At 34.3% G+C, this 14,472-nt stretch overlaps 1 protein-coding gene across 2 annotated transcripts in view; it reads right to left on the bottom strand.

Annotated features, from left to right (window-relative positions):
- Nucleotides 1–14,472, bottom strand: part of MKLN1 (muskelin 1) — a 227,549-nt gene that overhangs the window by 193,643 nt on the left and 19,434 nt on the right. Inside the window, exon 2 of one of the 2 annotated variants that reach the window (XM_027842258.1) lies at nt 10,664–10,733. The exons of the other annotated variant lie outside the window; for it this stretch is intronic. Within the exon in view, the coding sequence (XP_027698059.1) occupies nt 10,664–10,733 (70 nt within the window). The remainder of the gene's footprint in view (nt 1–10,663; nt 10,734–14,472) is intronic. 2 annotated transcript variants of the gene reach the window in all.

Below are 14,472 nucleotides of genomic sequence, written 5' to 3'. Positions count from 1 at the left end.
AGCTTTTTTTTAAATCAAAAGAGGAACTAAAATAACTAAAAGTAGATAAGAAATATCCAGTAAGCCAAGACTCATAAAAATTGAAAACAAAAGAATTTGAAACATTAATGGATGAACCAAAAGTAGGAGTAATAAGAGTGTAACATTGAATGGCAGACAGAACATTAAGGCAAATAAATACACAAACTCAGAAAATAATAACTACAAATAACGTAGATGAAAGTGATAGATTTAGAGGATAGAACAAAGAGGAAGGGCCAAAACAACTGGAGTCTCAGGCAACATCAAAGTAAATGAATTTAGCCAATGTTTCAAGAAAAATTTCCAGAATTATCAGAAACAAATAATCTGCAAGTAGGAAAAAACCACAAATTTCTAGTAGCCAGAAACAAATTTAGCTTAGTTTTTCACTTCATAAGGAATATAAAGTTAAATAAGACTAAGTGTAGTGAATAAAGCACTGTACTTGCAATGAGGAAGTCATAGGGTCAAACCCCCCCACTGGAAAAGTCACTGAATCTCTGAGCCTTGGTTGCAAAAAAAAAAAAATTTGTAAAATTAGAGGTCTGGACAAGATGTCCTCTAAGGTACCTTCTAGCTCTAAAATGTATCATTTTATGATCCTAAAAACAACCACAAAGAAAAAAAGGCAAAAAGTAAGAGATTTTATATCAAAAATCATTCATCTCACTGTATTTTTGAGAAGAAGGAAACTAAAGAATTTGGAAAATGACATATGTACAATTTTAAAACATGAGTTTCCATCCCAGAATCAATTTCCCAGAAAATTTAAGCATTTCTATTGAAGGCAAAAGATGAAAAATTTTAAAATCAAAAGGAATTCAACAAATCCATGAAGAAAATCCATGCTTAAAAATAACTTTTTGAAACTGAGGCAGAGTTAAGTATTTAGAAAACTAGATAATTTTCAACCGTAATTATCTAGTCATCTTAATGTTTACACCTACTTCAATATTTCAAGACCACCTGTGATTTTACTAGGGTGTGGAACAACTCATGCAGAATGCAACCTGTACTTCAGTAGATAATCTTCGTAAGTCACTGTGGCCAAAAATAATTCCTTATGTGGTGGTCAATGATCTGGTGGAAAGCTCTCCAAACTTAGCTAAGTTATTCATAAGCAGCAGATGTGCAGTCTGGCAAAGATTACACTCCACTGGCACAGCCTTTAAGAATTCAAAATCACCTTCCCAATGAGGCATCAAAGGACAGCATCAATAGAATGTCTTTCAATAGCATAAGAGCCAGCACAGGGTGATAAAAATAAGCACAGTATTGTATTGGTTAAATAATTGAAATCAGACTTGAAAAAGAAAAAAAGATTATGTGTCCATGCCACAGGTCAGGAATAAGAGAAGAAAACAAAAGAGTGGAGGTGGTGCACAGATGGACAAAATTAAAAGAGACTAACTCCATTACCCAGTTTCCTGATCCCTCTTCCCAGTACTGGGTCAAGGCAAAAAACTAAGAAAAAGGAGAACTCATTATAACACCTTGCAAGAAATCCAAGAACATAGGACAAAAGAATATTTACACACCTGGTATCCATGGTATATTCCAAAGATGCTTCCCAATTTGTAAACAGTAAGAGCAAATTTGATATGACAGTTAAGTCGATACTACACAGTCTTAATGATAAATCCTGAGATCAAAATCTCAGGGTTTGGGTTCCTTAAGAAAACTGCCACAGAACTTGTTCATTTTAATTTTTTATTGTGATTTTGGTATCTGAGGCATTTAAACATTAATGACTAGCTGGGCACAGTGCTTCTGTCTAGTAATTTTGGCTTCCTTTTCTAGCACCCGACTAAAATTGTTCACTTTTCTTAAAACAAGAAAAAAAATTATATTGTAAAGAAGCTAAGTTTACTTATTTGTAGTTTATTTTATTTTTAATCTCTACAATTTGATATTCAGATGAACATTATCAACTTCTCAAAACAAAATGAATTTAAGAACTATTGTTTTCTTAGCACTTCCTGAGGATACTTAATAATTACCTGATTCAAAAAATTAAAACTGTCACAAGCTTACTTTTAAGTCAAGGAGTATATGAATATTTTATTCTTCATTATGAACCTGTCTAATCACTAAACATCAACCACTGTTAAAAACATGCTATTACTATTTCTGTTTCACATTATTCTTAAAACATTACTTACATGTCTAAAATGCTTACCAAATAAAAATGAACTTTCTTTGTACAGGTACAGAACTCAGAAAGTAACAACTAGCAATTAATCTGTTCCTTTTCACAATCACGATTTTAAAACTATTAATAATAATAATATACAAGCATCATACATTCAAGATATTAGTTATAAGGCTTACTATAATTTACTAAACATTCTTAGTACATCATAATTTAATTACTAAAGGAAATTTGAGTCTTCAATCACAGATGTAATTTCTATACCCATCAAATTATTTACTTTGCTTATTTGAAACAATAATTATTTTTTAATTATATAGGAATATAGTCATCTATGTAAATGTCAAGACATCATATTCAACACTCCTAAGGTTAATGAAACATGCTTTCATGCTATATAAAATTTATTTTTTGAACTACATTTCTCCACAAAAATTTATCCATAAGTCCCATAAAAGGGAATGTTTATCAAATATAATTTTGGTTTTGTGAACTGGTAAATTCTGTGCTTTTACTGGAACAATGATACTTATCTGTGCTTACCTAGCACCTCACTTCTTCTGATGACCCAATCTGCGGATGAGCCATGGTTTTTCATCTTTTTCTGTCCTGCCACCTATCTTTTACTCATTTCATTGTTCATTCATACCTCCACCAGAGAGCAAATAAAGAGAAGAGAAAGAAAATGTGTTTCACTTGTTAATAAGGCCTTAAAGTGTGAAAACAGTTACAGTATGGCACACAAATTAAGAAGGTGATAGATCTAACTAAAATTCTCATGGGACTATCTCCTCCATCCAATTTATCCCACTACATACTCAAGAGGAAGTCCAACTTCATTTTTCTATTCACATCCATGAAGTTGAGAATCAACAACTGACACTTAGTAGCATATAACCCTGGGAAAGTCACTTTACCTGTCATGACCCCAATAATAACAAAACAGGAATAATACCTTGAAGTGGTTGAGCAGTACCATATAGCACTCAGAGAAGAAAGGAAAGGAGGGGGAGGGAGGAGGGGAGACAGAGAAAAAAAGAATCCTAAGACCGGCCAAGTAGAGCTTTACAAAAATGTTACCATCATTTTACCAACTAAGAACACTTTTCCTAAACATTAAAGGTTTGTTTTGTTTTGGAGAGGCTAAGTTGCATCTTTATCATTCTAATCCTGTTTGCAATTCAGCATGATGAGTTGTAAAGAGTACTGGACATGTAGCTACATGAAGTCAGTTTGAATTCTGGCTCTGTCACTACCTGTGTAACATTGGCTAACTCACTTAATCACTCCAGGCCTCAGTTTCCTCATCGGTAAAAATGAAAGGGTGGACCAATAAAGATCTTCAAAAACCCTTCAAACTTTAAATCTGTGTTTCTATGATCCCCCAAAATCAGTATTCAGCTCTCTCCTACTCCCAGATTATACTGGGCCATCAGGAGAATGAGCAACATAATTTAGGTTTCCATTCTGGTGCCCTCAGGAAAGGAAGAACTTTTTTTCTTATTAAAAGGAGCACAGGATCATATTTTTTTAACTAGAAGGTACCTAGGGGCCATCTCTTCCAACTTCTTCATTTTGTGGCTGAGGAAACTGAGTCCAAAACAGATTACATGGCTTAATTTAGAGGCACTTATTATTTATTAGACTTATTTAACTGGTAACACAGTTGATACAGCGCTGGGCCTGGAGTCAGAAAGACCCAAGTTCAAAAGTGACCTCAGATACTCACCAGCTGTATGACCGTGGGCCAGTCACTTAACTTCTGTCTACATCAGTTTTTTCTACTATAAGATGAGGATCATAATAGCACCTATTTAACAAAGTTGTTGTGAGGATGAAATAATATAATATTTGTAAAGTGCACAGCATGAGTCACATGATAGATGCTGTATAAGTTTATTCCTTTTCCTTTCCTTTACTCAATCAGTGTCCCATAGGGAGTGACAAAGCCAGAAATCAAGCTCAGAGCCTCTGGCTCCAAATACAATGAACTTTCCATTCAGAAAGTGACATGATAGCCTCAGAATCACTTAAGTGTGTCCCAAAAGTCTCAGAGCAGTTTTAGTTTTAACAACTTCAAAAGTATAAATTTTACAAATATACAAAAACATTTGAAAGATTATTGAAAATTTTAGAATATTGACATTTCTTATTAAAATTCAACATAACTACCACCTTGTGCTGAATATTACTCTAGCCAATTTTTTAACTTCATAAAACTTCTACCAGCTGCTGCTCAGTGACTGAAAGGACTGTACTTGTAATCCTTGCCTTAAGGCCATCCAAAGACGTAGGATTCGATGCATGTGTGAAGGTTATGTTGTGATTCTACAAGGAAAAATCTAATGAAGATATCTGATCAAGTGACCAAGGTGGCAAAGCAAGAAGATCTGTTCTACTGATCTATGGTGTGTAAAAGTGTCTTTCAAAAACTGCCACACATCTACAATATATGACAGGGTACCCCTGTTGTTAAAATAAAAAATTTATTCTTCAAAATTCACAAAACTAAATATATAAAAGAAATTTAAATAAACTTTGAAATGATGTTGCTTGCAAGTTTGTAGTATATATACTTCTAAAGCTATTAAAGCTTAAACTGTACTCAGACTTTTGGGACACAGCTAGTTGGCATGGTAGATAAAGAAAAGGACCTGGAGTCAGGAAGACCTGAGTTCAAATGTGATCTCAGACACTTACTAGCTGTGTGACAGTGGAGAAGTCATTTAAGCTGTCTTTGCCCCAGTTTCCTCATCTGTAAAACGGGGATAATAATAGACCCTACCTCCCAGGACTGTTGTGAGGATCAAATAAGATAATGTTTTTTAAAATGCTCAGTATGGTTCCTAGCACATAGTGCGTGCTACATAAAAGTTTTTCTTCTTTGCTGTCAAAGGCAAAATTTGAAACCAGATCCTCCTGACTCCAAGTCTAGTACTAGATAATTAGTCAAAGACAGAAAGACACTAACACTCTCTCTCTCTGTATGTGTATATAAATATATATATATAATATGTATATACACATATACACATGCATATATATGTGTGTGTATATGTATACACACACGTATATGTATAGCCCATCAATATTCACACTGACTTTTTGTGACAGCAAAACAGTAATACTGGAAATAAAATAGCTGCCCATTGATTAGCAAATGGCTAAACAAACTCTAGTACATGGGCATAATGGAATTATAGCACCATAAGAAATCAAGTATTTGAAGAACTCAGAGAAGCACAGGAAAACTTACAGGAACTAATACAGAGTGAAGTAAACAGAACCAGGAAAACAATATACATGATGAATACAATATAAATGGAAAGAACAATAAAAATAAAACCTAACACTGCATAATTATGACCAAGTTTGACCTCACAGCAAAATTGAGAAAACGCACCTTCCTTCAGTGTGTGTATGGGGGTTAAAGTGAGTAATATTTGTGTTCCTTTTCATAAAAAAAAAAAGACAAAATATTGTGAACAAAGCCTAAAAATTTACCAGATACATTTAGTACCTGGTAATCTAACAAAATATGTATATTAATCTGTCTTTAATTCCATAGGTCAAATAATCATGAATGCTAAAGCAGAGGCCTAATACACCAACCCCCTACATTTTTCAGATGAGAAAAATGAGGCCTATACTAGCGTAAGAAAAATCCAAGTCTCCTAATAAGCAGCCCATTTCTCCATTTACTATACCACACAATCTACAGAACAAATCACTAAAGTAATCTATGTACTTAAAGCATACACAAAACTATGGTTTGTCAGACTAGCAACTAATAACAAACAAAGGTATAAGGTATGCCTCTTTTAAATAACCTTTCTTAGAAAGAGATCAAAATGACAATAAGGGACTTAGAACAAATCTTGCGTACAATAGTCAAAAAAATTTTTTGTACCTGTCCCAAATTTTATTTAACCTAAGAACATGTTCCAGTTCATCTGATAATTATGTTTTCCTAGGCTATGTGGCCTTTATGAAATGCATCTACTTAGGAAGGGTGAAATTACTGATTTAAAGTTAATTTGGGTAAAGTGTGTGTCTATCAATTGGGAAATTGATGAACAAACTAGGTTACAGGAATGTAAAAAAATACTATTGTGCAATAAGAAATAATATGAGCAACTCAGATAAACATAGCAAAATTTGTATAAATAGATGTAAAATATTCAGAACATAAGCAAGACATATCCAATGACTACAATAATTAAATTGAAAAGAAAATAAATGTAAGTTGCTCTCTGAGTAATTATAATAATCAATTTTAGTTCCAAAGAACAGATAATGAAGCATTGCTTCCTCCTCTTCGCAGTAGAGAGGGTCTAAAGGGCCAGAATGCTGATGCAGACAGAGTCCTCTATCAGCTGTTTTTCCTTAACTATTTTTCTTGGTTAGAAGCGAAAATTCAATCCATGATGAGGTGGGGAAGGGAAAAGGACAGGGCAGAAGGATATGTAGAAATGTTGGTGATGTTTTTTAAAGAGGTATCAATAAATATTTTTTTAGTGTGCAAATGAATTGAGGCTAAATTTTCATAACAAAGGTGAGGAATTAACAGTTATTTCAATACTTGCAATATAAACATATATAAACATAAAACAGATATAGGGTAGGTATAAAAGATGAAATTTAAATGAGAGTCTTCATATTTACTATTGGAGTATTTGGCATGGGAAAAGAAAATAATAATCAGGAAAAAAAATTCCTCTCATTAAATGTATGAGTGTGGGGAATATCAATTTTAAAGGAGGAAAAAAATAAGTCACGTAGATGAAAAACTATTTTGAACAAAAAATAAACCCCTATTCTCAACACCAACTACTCAGAATGGTCAAGAATCCATGAATAAAACAAACAATATTCATTTCCTCAATAAGATATACAATAAAACCTCATTTATTCAGCATCATGAAACAAGATGTTCACAAAGTCATTTTTCCAGATGAACAAAGTTGGCCATTTTAAGCACCAAATTTTAAAATTGGGAAGTTTAAAGCTGAATGAGCCAGCTGAAGATTATCTACAGAACTACCAACTCATCTTCTCAATAAAGCCCAGAGAAGTGACATTCCCATGGTCTCAGTTAGTGGCAGCAATGGACTCAAACACAGGTCTCTTAAGATCCAGTAGAACAGTCTTTCCAATACAGAAGGCCACCTCCCTTTACAGGATCTATTTTTGATGTATACTTTGATACATCTAGGAACTATGTCAGAACCACTCATCAACGTAGGTACAGACTGCAATCCATTCACTTCTCCTCACCCTGTACAAGCCCTGCCCATAACTCTCCACAGGGAAACCACCCAACTTTACTCTTACACCTCTTCCTCTGGATTTCTTGACATTATGCAGTTATTAATGAAGCACTCCACCTAATCCTCTCCTGCTATATGACAAACTCACATAACTTACCAATTATAGATCCTTCTGATGATATCCTTTACATGGTTTCTCCTGAGTAATTCTTTGTTGGGAAGATGTTGCAGCTTATGCACATTCACCACACAACACCCTCCTCCCTCTGCCCTTTGGTGATCCACAACTTTAATTCTTTACAAAATATGGTAGTTCCAAAACTTCAACCATACAGCATCACTTGAAATAATGTTGGTATGAAAAAATGAGGCATCTGTTTCACAGAGAAACATAAGCCCATTAAAAAGCTTTGAACAATTTCCAAAGGCAAGACAGCTTGCTCACTCTCTTCCTTTTCAATTGGAAGCCCCTTCATTGTTCATCCATAGGGTCTGTTCAACAAAGAGGTTTTGACAAGCCAGTCCTCTAAGTTATTCATTCAATTGCATATGATAGTCTGGAAAACAAGAGATTTTTCAAGTATGGATAATTAATCCAAACAGGTAAGTGATTATGGAATTCACTTAGGAAGCTTTACAACGTTTGAGTTCAATGAATTCAGTATAACATTATCCACAAACAGATCATCTGAAAGAACTCATCATTCAAAGGGAATTAAGCTCCCTTCCACCTAGCCTCTGAACAGAACACATTCCATGTTAGTGGCAAATATCTTTGGTGAAGATAGCTCTCTATGATTAAATTAATATTAATACAAAGGTGGTTGAACAATGCTGATGTTGTTATATTCTTAAAGGAACTGTGTATTACTTTGACATATGCAAGGGAAACATTGGAGGAGAGGCTTTAAAGTGATATTTTGCTTCAGTAAATCAAATTCTTTTTTTACAGAAAACTGGTAAGAATCCTGAGAAACTGTATTCTCTATACCTTTTAGTCAATTGTGTAACTGTAATAATGTGGTCTGCTATAGAATATCTTTTGCAAAAGTCTGCCAATTCACTTTTCCAACTTTAGTAAAAAGCATCAATAAAATACCCTTGATATATGGGTATGTATCAAGTTTATGTCTTATAAACTATGTGATGCATAGTTAATTCTCATCAATATTTTATACAGAAGGCAAAGTAGGCATATGAGTCAATAGTTACTAGTGTTTTCTTTACCTTTTTTTTTGTGTTTTTTGGGGAGTAGTAACAGAGCCTATTTTTTCCAAGCATGTGGCATCCTCTCCTTTCTAGAAATTTTGGGTGGAAATTTTCCTTAAATATATTAATACAAGGGGAGTTTCTTCCACTTAAGAAAACTCAGGTTTTAGTAAAAGAATTAAGAGATGATAATTTCACTGTTCATGTTCATCACTATGAACAGTATATGCTGTAATTACTGTGTGAAAATATAATAAATCATTTTTTAAATATGGAAGGTCTTTTGTCCTTATACTAAATATCCCAAACTACTATAACCTTTGAATTATTTCTGTTTTTTTTTTTTTAATTCCCATTTCTTTCTATTTTCAGCATATCCAACTGCTATTTTCCTCTTCCAGGAAGAGTTGTTTGCCTCTTAACAACTCCCTGATCTTCTCTCTCCATATACAGAACACTTCTACACTGTTGGGAACTAGGAAAGGAGATGATAATAAAAGTGTGTTAGAATTACATGTAAAATAGATGCAATGAGATCCGGAAAGGCTTACTATGATTTATGTGCATGTACTTGTTCACAGATTTTGTAACCTACATTTTGGCTGCAGAGAAGCTTCCCCACCCTTCTTCCCCTCTGCACACGGAGGCAGAAGGGAAACTAATACAGAAGAGTTTCTTTTTGATTCTACATCAGAAGTTCTAGGAGTTATGTCATGGGCCCCTTTAGTAGTGTGGTGAAGTCTGTGAACCCTTCCTCCGAATGATGCTTTTTAAATGCATAAAACACACTGGATTACAAAGAAAACTAGTTACATAAAAGTACAATTATAAAAATATATTTTTTTAAAGTTCATGGATTCCAGGTTAAGAATTCTTGTTCTAGACTACAGAGGTGTTACTATATATAAAATCAAACAATGTTAAAACAAAGTTATTCCACTACAACAATACAAAGGCAGGAAAGATCTAATGTTTAATGACTACCATTGAATTAAGAATTCAAAAGTTTGAATTAAAAGAAAATTATAAAATCTATTTGTTCTTCAGAATATGACTAAATATAAAATTTTAATATCACAGTGAAGAATTTCTAACAGTAAGGACAACTTTTTTTTCAATTAAGATGAGAAAGAGGCAAACTCGCTAGATAAGCAACTAAAGTAAAATGGAAAATTAAGACAAGAAAAATAAAATATGTGCAAAAAGCCTACCATTTAATACAAACAAGCCAGGAAAAGCTATATATCACAAAAAGAACAAGACGACCAATTACACTACAACTTCTCTAAAATTCACTATTAACATTATTTCCTATTGCACTGAATTCAGTAATAGCAGACAACTTTGGATCTTTTCTGTCAGGAGAAAAGTACAAGGTCCTAAAATCATCCAAGTTAAGTTAATCAAATACCCAAAAGAACTTACTATAAATATTTGTTTCTCACTACAAAGCAGTCCCACAGAATCAGCTTCATCTCAAATCCAGCAATATGAAGCTCCAATCTACTAACAATTCCTATCGTTTACAGATGGACTAAATTAGGCAAAAAAGGAAATCAACATATGTAAAATCAAGATAAGACAAAATCAAAACTTCTGCCCCAATAAATGCTCTTACACTTCAGAGAGGCTAAGATTTAATATACATAACTAAGTTTAATATTTATCAACTAAAAATATACATCAACTAAATTTCCTAAAGCGTGTGAAGAAATGAGTGTCCTATGTAAAAATCAGTATTTCCATTACTGATCCAGAGAAAGCAAAGAGGATTCTAAAAAGTACTGCAAGTTAATTTCCATCAAACTACAAGAAAACTTTTCCGACATTTAAGAACAGGGGAAATTTAATTAGTATTCTGTGAAGAAGTCTGGAAAAACTTACAAAAGAAGCAACAAAATCTAGGTGTCAACTGACCCAGCTAGTTTCAAGAGATGATGGTGCTAAATTAATCCTGACTTATGACTACTGAACACCATCCTATACCTATAAAGCAAAATCAGATTCTTACCTGGGGAGGGTAATTGCTCTCTGAAGACCATCGTGAAGATTGGTCATTTGGCTTATCCACTAAAATATTCCTAAAATAGAGGGAAAGAAAAACACCTTAAGTTCAAATCACCCTTAAGAATTGACTCTATTGGCAATATTAAAAATAATTATTTTATTATGGATAGCAAAAAAACATGTAAATGCTTGAAAGTAAGGTAATTAGGCCACACATCAACAACCCTAAGACCAATGCAATAAAATCTCATTATAATACAGTTTACACAGTAAATAGAAATCCTTTTCCTTATAGCCCTCTCAATGGAATTACCTTTATCTCAGGTGGGAAGAACTAGTTACTAAGACTGTCATCAGATCAGGCTCTACTCCTCAAGAGGAAACCATAGGCTCCTCTTCTCTGCAATGTGACCTTGGGCAGGTCACTGAACCCCTCTAATGCTCAGTTTCCTCATATACAAAATGCGGGAGGTTGAAATATAAGACCTTAATGGTGTCTTCCAGCCATAAGTTTATGATTCTATATTACTACATTATAACTGATACTCTATTTGCACAGAAGTGTTATCTCCCTAACTTGAAAGCTGCAAATCCCTTGTCTCTAGTCAGTTAGTCAACAAGCATTCATTGGGTACCTACTAAGCATCGTGCACTGTGCTACATGCTGGGGATACAAAGAAAGAAAAAAAAAAACCTAGTGTCTGCTCTCAAGATACCCACAGTCTAATGAGAGAGACAATATAAAAACATCTACATGAACAGAAGCAAAAAAAATCTAGAAGCCTAAAGCTCTATAAACACAAAGATTCCAATTATAGTGGGGTAAGGACTTACTCTTTAACAAAAACTGCTGGGAAAACTGGAAAGCAGTCTGGTAGAAATTAGATTTAGACAAACACTTCACATCATACATCAGGATAAGCTCCAAATACATATATGACTCTAATATAAAAGATCACATCATAAACAAATTGAAGGATGAAGAAAGAAATTATCTTTCAGATCTATGAATGGGGAAGAGTTCATGACCAAACAAGGGATAGTAAGGATCAGAAGATAAAATGGACAAATGAAGTTATATAAAATTTAAAAGATTTTGCACACACAAAAAGAATAACTGTTAAGATTGGAAAGGAAATAGTTAAGAGGGGGAAAAATCTTTGCAACAAGTTTCTCTGATAAAGGTCTCAATTTCAAGATATATAAGAGACTGATTCAAATTTATAATAATAAGAGCCATTCCCCAGTTGATAAAAGGTGAAAGAATATGAAAAGGAAGTTCTCAAGGGAAGAAATTCAAACTACCAATAGCTATATGAAAAAACGTTGCAAATTATATTAAAGAATTGCAAACCTGAGATTCCACCACATGCATCAGATTGGCAAAGCTGACAAAAGAGATATGGCAAACGTTGGAAGGTCTTCGGGGGGGAAAAAAGGCACATTAATGCTATGCTAATGAAGCTACCAGACATTCTGGAAAGAAATTTGAAACTATGGCCCAAATGATATTTAAATCCTTTGATTGAGTGATACCATTACTATGCCTATAATTCAAATGGATCATAGAAAGAAGAAAAGAATCCATACGTACCAAAGCATTTATAACAGCTTTTTTTGTGGAGGCAAAGAACTAGAAACAAAGGACGTGTTCTTTAACTGGTAAATGTCTATAGAAATTATAGTATATGAATATAAAGCATATGTTGCATTGTAAGAAATGACGAAGGTGATGATTTCAGAGGAATTTGAAAAGATTTACATGAATGGATTCAGGGTAAAGTGGACAGAATCAGGAGAAAATTTATATTATAACAATAACATCATGAAAACAAATAACTCTGAACTCTGATCAATGTAGGGAGTGAGCAGCCATGATTACAGAGGATCAGTGATAAAAAGCACTACCCATATGCTAAAAGAGAGGTGGCAAATTAAATATATAAAATGAGACATTTTTTTTTAACATGGCCAATGTGGGAATTTGTTTTGCTTAACTGCATGTTTGTTTACAAGAGTTTTCTTTTGCTCTCCTCTCCTCTGCCCCCAGAGAATGGAGAGAGACAGGAGAGGGATAGAAAATAAATATTGGTTAAATGAAAAAAAATTTTTTTTAATCTAGGTGAGAGAGTCTGAACTAAGATGCCAGCTGTATGAGTGGAGAGAAGGGGTCAGATAGGAGAGATAATGAAAATGTAGAAAAGGCAAGATTGACAACTAATCAGTTATGACAACTAGTCAGATATGAGGGATAGTGAGGAGTTGAATCTAAAGAGGTGCTTAAAAATTTGGAAGACTAAAGGATGGTAGCATCTTCAATAAAAATAAGGAAGATTACAAAGTTTGTGGAAAAAGATTAAGTTCATTTTTGCCTATGTTGAGTTCAAGATGACTTAGGGTAGAGCCACAGATGTGTCATTTCCAAAGAGATGATAGTTAAATCTGTAAAATCTGATGATGTAACGAAGAGAGTGTAGTAGATGATGCAAAATACGCTGTTCTAGATGCTGGGAGTGATACAAAATTGATCCTTCTCAGTCTACTTTACTGGATCTTATTCAGGTCACACCTGCTTATGGTGAGGAATCACCAGAGCTCTGTCCCAGGCTCTCTTCTTTTCTCCCTCTACATTATTTCACTTAGGGATCTATCCCATCGGCTCACATGAGTTCAATTACTTTCAGGTTAATGATGCTCAGATCTACTTATTTAGCCCTAACCCAGGAGTGGGGAACCTGCAGCCTCAAGGCCACACGTGGCCCTCTAGGTCCTCAAGTGTGGCCCTCTGACTGAATCCAAACTTTACATAACAAATCCCCTTAATAAAAGGTTCCCCACCCCTGTGCCTAACCTCTCTCCTTATCTCCGGAATCAAATCTCCAACTCCTTATTAGAAATCTCAAATTATGCGTCCCTTTGACACCTTAAACAACATGTCCAAAATAGTATTCATTATTTTTCCTCCCAAACCTTCCTCTCCTCAATCTCAACTCCTCAGTCTCCCTCATCCCTTATTAACCAATCAATTGTCAAATTTCTACCTTTATAACATCTCTCCAACTATCCTCTTCTCTTACTGTCACCACCCGGGTGCGGGTCCTCATTGCCTCACATCTGGACCCGAGAAACAGCCTTTTGGTTAGTCTCTCTGATTCAAGTCTCTTCACTTAGCGGTCAAATTGATCTTCCTAAACCACAGCATCACCCTATTCAATAAATTCCAGTGGTTCACTACTGTCAACTGGATCAAATAGAAATTCCTCTGACTTTTAAAGCTCTTCCAAACCTACCTTTTAAGTATTCTTACATCTTATACCCCTCCATATAGACTGATCCAGTGACACCAGCCTCCTTGCTATTCTTCAAACATGACACTCAATCTCCTGATTTTAAGTGTTTTCACTGGCTGTTCCCCATGGCTGGAATTTTCTCCCTTCTAATCTCCATTTCCTGGTTTCCTTTGCTTATTTCAAGTCTCAGCTAAAGTTCTACTTTCTGCAAGAAGTTTTTCTTAGGCCCCCTTAGTCTTAGTGCCTTCCCTCTAAGACTATCCTCAACTTATCTTGCATATATTTTGTTTGCACATAGTTGTTTTCATGTTGTCTTCTCCATTATACTGTGAACTCCTTGGGAACAGGGACTGACTTTTGGGGGGGGGCTTTTTTTGTATCCCCCATGCTTAGTAAAATGCCTGGCACATAATAAGCACTTAATAAATGCTTACTGAGTTCACAAGGTACTTTGGAAAAGAAACAAAATACAGAAAAAGTACTCAAAGTAAACATGAGGAAGGAGAGACTGTTTTCAGTTGGG

Source organism: Vombatus ursinus, unplaced genomic scaffold (genome assembly GCF_900497805.2).
Source record: "Vombatus ursinus unplaced genomic scaffold, bare-nosed wombat genome assembly UNPS02014870.1, whole genome shotgun sequence".
NCBI lineage: Eukaryota > Metazoa > Chordata > Mammalia > Diprotodontia > Vombatidae > Vombatus > Vombatus ursinus.
Note: the sequence above shows the minus strand (reverse complement) of the source record. Positions and strands in the feature narration are given on the sequence as shown.